Source organism: Myotis davidii, unplaced genomic scaffold, assembly GCF_000327345.1.
Source record: "Myotis davidii unplaced genomic scaffold, ASM32734v1 scaffold935, whole genome shotgun sequence".
Taxonomy (NCBI): Eukaryota; Metazoa; Chordata; class Mammalia; order Chiroptera; family Vespertilionidae; genus Myotis; species Myotis davidii.
Window position 1 is genome coordinate 770,230 of NW_006286974.1, and position 8,078 is coordinate 778,307.

The following is an 8,078-nucleotide window of genomic DNA, read 5'->3' on the forward strand; positions in this document are numbered from 1 at the left end:
ACTGCTCTCTCCACAAACAAACAGAACACAAATGCGACGTAAGTCATTTGCAGCCTGTGTCTCTCATCCTTGGCCTCTGTGAGCCCCCAGGCGGAGCACACTGGCCCACCCTGAGAATGTCACAGAGGCCCCGGGAAACCGGGCACAGTGTCCCTGAGGCCAGGGATATTCAGCACATCACAAGGCACCTGCTCCGGGAGGCCCACGGGACAAGTTTCTCTCCAGAACCGAGCCTGGTGTTTCTGTGATAAGGACCAGTGCACGAAGGACCTGTGGACTCAGGTCCCTGAGTCAGAACTGGTGCCTGGGTGAGATCGTGATGATCAATTTAACCAGAGGACCCTGTGGGGTGCACATGGTCACTCGCTTTCTTGGATACTGCCACCCCAATGTCCAGCCACATAAGAACCGCCAGTTCCATTCTTTCAGAGCTGCAGAGCATCCCGACAGAGGGAGAAAGAGGATTTACCTAATCCATGGGTATATAATTGACTCATCTCTAATTTCTCCCCATTATAAATGATGCCGCAACAAACACCTCTTCCTATACAATCTTTGCACATTTGTTTGAGAACTACTGTAGGCTACTTTTCTAGAAGCACACAAATTCTGGGTAAAAATGTGCACTCATCTTAAATTACCCACCAAAACAGCAGGTACCGAGGACACTGCCTCCCTAGTTTCAGGCTGGAGCTAACTCCCGTTCGTTCTTCTTAGTTTCCACTGTGCCATCTCTTACAGGCAGCCTTCCTTGACACTCAGGGAAGGCTGAGTGCCTCTTCTCCGCGTGCACCCATCACATCACTGACCACAGGCTCCACTACAATTTCCTGTCCCCTTCCCAACAGCAGGGTCTAGATCATAGACCAGGAGCTATATTCTAGTTATCTCAGTATTTCACATGCATCAATAGGACAGGATAACCTTTGTTAAACTATAAGGGAAGCAGCCCTGCCTGTTTGGCTCAATAGTTAGCATGTCAGCCGGCAGACCAAAGGGTCGCAGGTTCAATTCCCAGTCAAGGCCATATACCTTGGCTGCAGGTTCAATCCCTGGCCCCAGTCGGGCGACAATGGGAATCAACCAATTGATGTGTCTCTCTCACACTGATGTTTCACTCTCTCTCCCCCACCTCCCTTTCATTCCCTTTAAAAAAAAAATAAATGGCCCTAACCGGTTTGGCTCAGTGGATAGAGCGTCGGCCTGTGGACTAAAGGGTCCCAGGTTTGATTCCGGTCAAGGGCATGTACCTTGGTTGTGGGCACATCCCTGGTGGGGAGTGTACAGGAGGCAGCTGATCGATGTTTCTCTCTCATCGATGTTTCTGGCTCTCTATCCCTCTCCCTTCCTCTCTAAAAATATGTTTCTTAAAAAAATAAATGAAAAAAAAAAATAAATGGGTAAGGATTAAGAAAAAAATAAAGAACTATAAGGAAGCAAAATGGCAATCCACTTGGGTCAAGATTACCAAGTTTAAGTTCCCCAAAAGACCATTTTGGGGGCTGAAGGTACATGGTCAAGCATGGACATCCCATTTCTGGACTGGCTGGAAGCCTGGGGGAGGGACTGTCATCACTGGGCAGGATGCCCAGCACGCTGGACTCCTGATACCAACCAGCACCACAAGGTGGTGCTAGCACCCCACTGAAGTTGGTCACTTCCCAGGGCCAACCAGTGCCTCTGTACCTGGACTCCTCCAGCCAGGGGAGGAGCAGGACAGTCCAGGGGCTCCATTCCGTAAGGACATAGAAGCACTGAGTGCCAACAGGAGGCTGCATCCACAGGGTTTCTGAAACAGAAGGTCATTTCTCCTCACCCCCAATAAGCCAGGACCATCTCACGTTACCTTTCTATGTTACAGGGGACACTTAAGGGGGTTCTGGTTTCTTCCTTGATGGGGCCATCTTCTTTATCCTCCTCGGACTCATCCTTTGTCCACTGGTGGTTTGGGAAGAACTCCCTGCATTTCCCATTGTGTGGCTCCAGGATTCGTTTGGGTGGTCGGGGAGGGGGTGGGACATGCTCAGGTGGGGGCTCCAGGTCCTCGTGGGAGAGCTCCTTCCATTGCTCCTGGAAAAAGCAGCAAATGGAGCCCCATCAGTGTTTGTGCCTGTCTGCTCTGCAGGAAATCTGTCCCCTTTCAGTGAGCAGAGGTGATGGCTTGGTGAGGAGTTATCTCTGCTTCTCAGGTCTCTAGACATACACTTGAAGATGACAGTGTGTGAATTTTTACAATGGACAGCTCCCTTCTTCACAGACAAAAACTGGAAATCAATGAAAGCAAAAGCAATGCTGACCTGCACTGAAGAGTCTCCCATGATGAATTTGGCACCTTCGATCACAGCTAGGTAGGAGAAACGGAGCTGGTCTGCTGTCTGGATCAGTCCCATCCGAAACTTCCTCATTTCTAACAGAACTTTCTTGATATCAACAGAAGAAGGGTCTTTCCTTTTGTCCATCTAAAAGCCAGATAGGAGACACAACTCAGCCAGCCCAACTCTCCAGTGCCCACTCAGAAAAAAATCACAGCAGGGGAGGCAGGAGTCTAGAAAATGGGAGCCAGTGCAGCAACACTGGGGCCATGTAAGCAGGTGGGAAAGAATGAGAGACAGGGGATTCTTTGGATCTTCTCGGATTTCACTTTAAAATGAAGAATATCCTTCTGAACCAAGCTATTTGGGGTAAAGCTATTTTTACGGAAGGGAAGTTGTTACAAAGGGAAGATCAAAGATTGTTGACTGCAGACATTACAGAGAAGCTGTCCAGACCAGAGGAGAGTTTACAAATTGGTCCCTTCTTTTCCTGGTTCTTCAAGGGCCTCCTTACCAGCAAGAGACAGGTGTCAGCAAGACAGAAGGTCCCCGACCTGCCGATGCCGGCGCTGCAGTGCACCACGACTGGGCCGTGCTCCCGGTTGAGTGACCCCGACTCTCGGACTTTGAAAAGAAAGTTCAGGAATGAGGCTGGCGATTCGGGGACTCCAAAGTCAGGCCACGTGGTATAGTGGAAATGTAGGATCTCTCGAGTTTCTTTAGACTGAAAGAGAAAAATACTCATGCAGATTCTAAGAGAATTATCTGTACAGAAATCGCAGGTTCCAAGTAAGCACAAAGTGCCTCCATTCACTCTAAGAACAGCTTTAATTCTCAGATTTTCTCCCAAGGACAATGAGCCCCCCAGGTCACAAATAGCAAGCACCGAGGTGCCGGGCCCTGGGCTTGACACTGGACCACAGGCTGCTCCTGCTCTGACTTCACTTCCTTCAGGACGGAACCTCTTCTACACTATCCCTCTCACCTCTGCTGTCTTCATTACAACTGATTTCTCTCTGCCCCACAGTGACACTGCACTGCCACCCACGATGACCATGCCATAAAGCAGCATAAGGTTTCACATGAAAGAGTGAAAACATAAACGGTGTGTATGTGGCATCAGCTCTAGGTAACTCAGGGCTTTATCAGACTATCTGGACATCTCAGAGGATCATCATTTTTGAAAAAAAAAAAGACAACCAACTTCACCTCCAAAGACTGGAGGTTGCCACATGTAGCTCAATACCCAGCTGAAGAGATGATCCTGAGCATTTACTTCATTTTAGTGCTGAGCACATTGGTTCAAGGCATGTATTCCCATTTTTCAGATTAGGAGACTGAGGCTCAGAGGCCAACCCTCCATTAAGTGGAGGAGCAGGAGTTTAAATCTAAGTTGGCTTGACTCGAGACCATGTTCAGAGCCAGTTTCAGTAACTTTTTAAAATATATATATTTTTATTGATTTCAGAAAGGAAGGGAGAGGAAGAGAGAAATAGAAACATCAGTGATGAGAGAGAACCACTGATCGGCTGCCTCCTGCAGGCCCCCTACTGGGGGTTAAGCTTGCAACCCAGGCATGTGCCCTTGACCGGAATCAAACGTGGGAGGGACCCTTTAGTCCGCAGGCCGATGCTCCATCCACTGAGCCAAACCAGCTAGGGCCAGTTTCAGTAACTTTTCAAAGGAGGACCCTGGCCCGTGCCCCCAAGTGTTTCTCTCCCGGCCCAGTCTGCTTCCATTGGAGCAGAAAGAAGAATGACTTCTGGTGCTGCTTCTAGCTCTGCTCCTTCCTCTGAGCCTCAGAGTCCAGACCCAGAATGGACACCTGGTCTCCAGTGCAATGATCAAAATGCAGTTCTGATTGGGAAGAGAGCACGTAAGAGCTTTCTAAGCTAAAGGCACACTGTACATGGGAACCAGGCACTGGGTAAGTAAGGCCTTCAATCCTTGCAAAAGTGGGCATAGGAAGAAGGTGTGAAGGAACCATGCCAGCCTTGAGGGTCTCTTACAAAAAGCAGTGCCAAGGACCATGGCAGTGCCTAGGTCACCTGGACAGCAGCTGATGGAGAAAGGCTTCAGGCCAGAGACCCATTTACTAACACTGTCTTCCTTCATTTGGCAAATGTCCACAACATGCCTATCATGTGCCAGCCACCATGAGGTAAAGATACAACCCTTGCCCTTCCAGAGCTTACAACTTAGTTATAACAACTTTCCCTGACCCTAGTGTGACGAAAACAAATGAAAGGACCTACAATAAACACCAATGACCTAAAATCAGAAAAGACTACCCACATTCAACCCTGCGCCAGCTATTGCATACACTGGTATCTTTCTACAGAACTGGGAGAAATCTACCTATGACATTAGGGTAATTTATAGAATCACTAGAGGCCTGGTGCATGAAATTCATGCAAAGAGCTTGGCCCTTGTGGCCCCGCCCACTGGTCATTACGGAAGGTCGTTCCAGAAAGTTCTGTCCGGTCTATTTAGCATGTTAGCTCTTTATCATATAGGACACTAAGCAATTCCATTCTTTCCTCCCTAGCAAATGATCTCCTAATATTTTACTGGCTTAAAAAAGAAATGCCTCTTCTATTTTTTCGGGAAAGAAAAGCATTTCATATATATTTAAAAGTTTGCCAAAGGCGAGTTATCTCTTTTAATCCTGAAGATGATGTGGGTTATCTTTTGTTTATACCCTCCCTCCACCTGCCCAGCTTGTTCTCAAGGAATTCATTCGAGATCTGTGCTTGAACAGATACAAATGTCCGAGAAGAGACGTTTTAAAAATAAAGCCTGTTAGAGCCAACAGATCCTCCTAACCAACACTGAGACCTCTGGGCAGCTGTGTCTGCTCCACCACCAACACAGCGCAAACCTCTTCTGCTCCATCCAAATTCCGTTTCCCTCAACAAGCAGGGGAACTATTCTCAAGCGTTTACCAGGAGTCACTCTTAATATATCGGGCTTGCAAATGCTCAAAAGCATTTTAAAAAGTCTACTACATAATCCTTCAGGCGCATTCCAGCCTGCTGCCAACATTACTCCTGAAAATCCTCCATCAAACCCCTCCATAAATCACTCCCTTGAGCCTCCGTGCATGGCTAGGGCAGGGCTCACAGCTTGAGCTATCACAGAGGGAGAAGAGAGAGAGCACTCAGATAAACCACACTGCTGCATTCCTCAAAAGCCACGCGATTTTAACCTGTTCTCTACTTCACAGAGACCTGTGCTATGCTCTCCACCTACTGCAACTACTAAATTCAGCAGCTGGAGTCATAATGACTGGAGAGCACCTAGGCAACAAACGTAACTCAGACGCAGATCCTTACTCTTTAACGCTGCCCGGAAGCCCCAATCCACGTGATTCCCACCCCGACTTTGTCTTTAATTGGTCATCTGTGCTGCTCCTAGAATGATCCCATGTGACTTCAATCCCACAGCACTGCTAACCCTTCCTGAGCACATGCTCTAGGCCTGGCGCTGCTCTAACACTTTACATATATTACCTTCTCCAACTGTCAGAAAACTGAGACACGATGAGCCATCTGCCCCTTTCCCAGAGCCTGACAGTTTGCTATGGTGGGCCAGGATCAACCCCCGGCACTCTAGTTACAGAAGGTAGGGGCTGACCACCTCGATTGGGCATGTCCCCAGGAGCTGCCTTGAGCTATGGGCTCCTCAGAGAGATGGCTCCAGGTGAGTGATTCAGAATCCTCAGGGGCAGGGGCTTCTGTGGTGCTGCTTCTTAGCATAGTGTCTTGCCATGTTCCAGCACCACCTTTTACTAACAGCCAGCCTTCAGTATTACCAATTCTTCCCACAACAAATAAACCTAAGGCCTCACCTAGAAAACTTACACTGGCTATGAATCATAGGAAACTGGGCTGAGCCCTAGAAGGACCCTTTCCCCTCTCTTCAGAAGACAGGCCACAGACAATGAAAGAAGGCAGCATGCTCTGCTGGTATTTAACCTGCAGCCTGACCTTTCAATCCTCTATAGCTGCAAAGGTAGGAACAGATAAGTTTTAGATAAGAAACTCCCCTCTTCTAAGAACTGGTGTTGCCTAATGTTCCAGTTTAGAAAGAGAGAGTGAGTCCATAGGAAAAGAGGTATATAAGATCCCTCCCTTGCCACTCAAGACACCTCTGATGATCTGGTAAATAAGCAGGTAAGGTCTGCTCACCATAGTGCCAAAACCACATCTTGCTCAGGGTATACAAAACCAGGGAAACTGGAATTGGGTAATTATCACCCAAAGAAAAATAAATCTCAACCAGTAACCGTGTGAAATACTTAAGTACATGCCATACTTACTGTCAGGTTTTCCAATTCTAGTTGTCGTACTGTGTAATATGACTTAATATCTTCAGAGATCAATGTTAATTTCAAATTTGTGTCTTCAAAGATCATTTCTTTTTCTTCTTTTTGTGGCCAGTACTGTGCACATTTTAACTAGGGGAGAAAATAACAGTGAATTACTGTGAGCAAATGACTTTTCCTATGACAGAGAAGTACCTTCCATGAACTTGAAGAAAACCCAAAGGCCTGAGGTTTTCTGACCTTGGAAGTCACCATTAGCATAACCTCCCTTCCCTTTGGGGAGATAGTGAGGGGCCTGTGAAGATCTAATCACGGCTAGTTGTGCAGGCAGGGTACAGACTTCCAAGCCAGCAGCTCCCTGGTAATCAGACAGTGTGGTTTCATGGGTCAGATCCTTTCCCTATCACCTACGAGGGGAAGCCATATTACACAAAATGTTCAGTCTCTCACAAAGTACTTTATGTAACCATTTTAAAGATTGCTAGGAATCTGATCAGTGCTGTTGGCATAGTGCAGACACCTTACCCTGGGGAAAATAACAGGCTAATTGAAAACATGGCTAGAAGAGACCATGTGAAACACTTTGAAAGATTGGAGGGCTGATATCACATGAAAACTATTCAGCAAAGGTTTGAAGAGGGGCTCCTCCAAGGCATGGGATCACCCACTGCCTCATCCTGCACTTTCATTCTGCTTTGCTTCAGTTCAGAAAAACACTATTGATGTTTTAGCTTAATAATTTCAGAAACTACTTTATGGTCTTGAATAACCTTTTCTTTAAAGCAAGTAAAATTCCAAAGATTTGGTTTCACTTAGAGTTTAAGAATTTGACACAAATTTTTTTTTTAAATTAATAAACTTTTATTTAAGGAATTTCACATGTTTTGAGTTCTTCCACTGCCTTAGTTCCCCCTGAGTTTGAGTCTTAATCATCTTATTCCCTTTTTTGCTCAATCCGGATGTCATCTCAAGTCAGTCCACAATCCTTTTAGTTGAGCTTCTTTGATCTACACTTGAATATGGACATACTTCAAAAATTCTGCACCTATAATCATTGGGAACTAATTTCTTCAAGCAATTTACTTTAGGACCGTGGTTAGGTTCTGAGTAGATGGATCTGCTGGTTTTTTAATATCAGACACCCTCTACACATGAGTAAGTTAAAATCTTCACTCCTAAGCTATCAATCACTCCCTAGAATCGTACAGATCTCCAGGATACACAAAAATACCTAAAGAGTTGACATAAATCCAGATACTGTTCTCAAGATAAAACCCTTATAAAAAAAGTCAACTTTGTTATAGTGTTATCAACAGCAAAATAAAAATACTAAAGCAGTACGGTTGGTATTTTTCTTATATTATTAATCCTACAGTCCTGGAACCAGTGTTTTAGGTATGTTCCTTCTTATATGTATCAACACTCATTCTGAGCAATGA

General features: G+C 46.1%; 1 protein-coding gene across 7 annotated transcripts in view; it reads right to left on the bottom strand.

The window, feature by feature from the left end:
* Positions 1 to 8,078, bottom strand: part of PTPN1 (protein tyrosine phosphatase, non-receptor type 1) — a 75,902-nt gene that overhangs the window by 4,372 nt on the left and 63,452 nt on the right. For all 7 annotated transcript variants that reach the window (XR_001513012.1, XM_015560716.1, XM_015560715.1 and 4 more), the window contains 4 exons: positions 6,634 to 6,771; positions 2,827 to 3,036; positions 2,298 to 2,459; positions 1,847 to 2,070 (listed from right to left, as the gene is read on the bottom strand). Coding sequence is in view for 6 of the 7 variants with exons in the window: in XM_015560716.1 (XP_015416202.1) it covers positions 1,847 to 2,070; positions 2,298 to 2,459; positions 2,827 to 3,036; positions 6,634 to 6,771 (734 nt within the window). In the remaining variant the exon portion in view is untranslated. The remainder of the gene's footprint in view (positions 1 to 1,846; positions 2,071 to 2,297; positions 2,460 to 2,826; positions 3,037 to 6,633; positions 6,772 to 8,078) is intronic.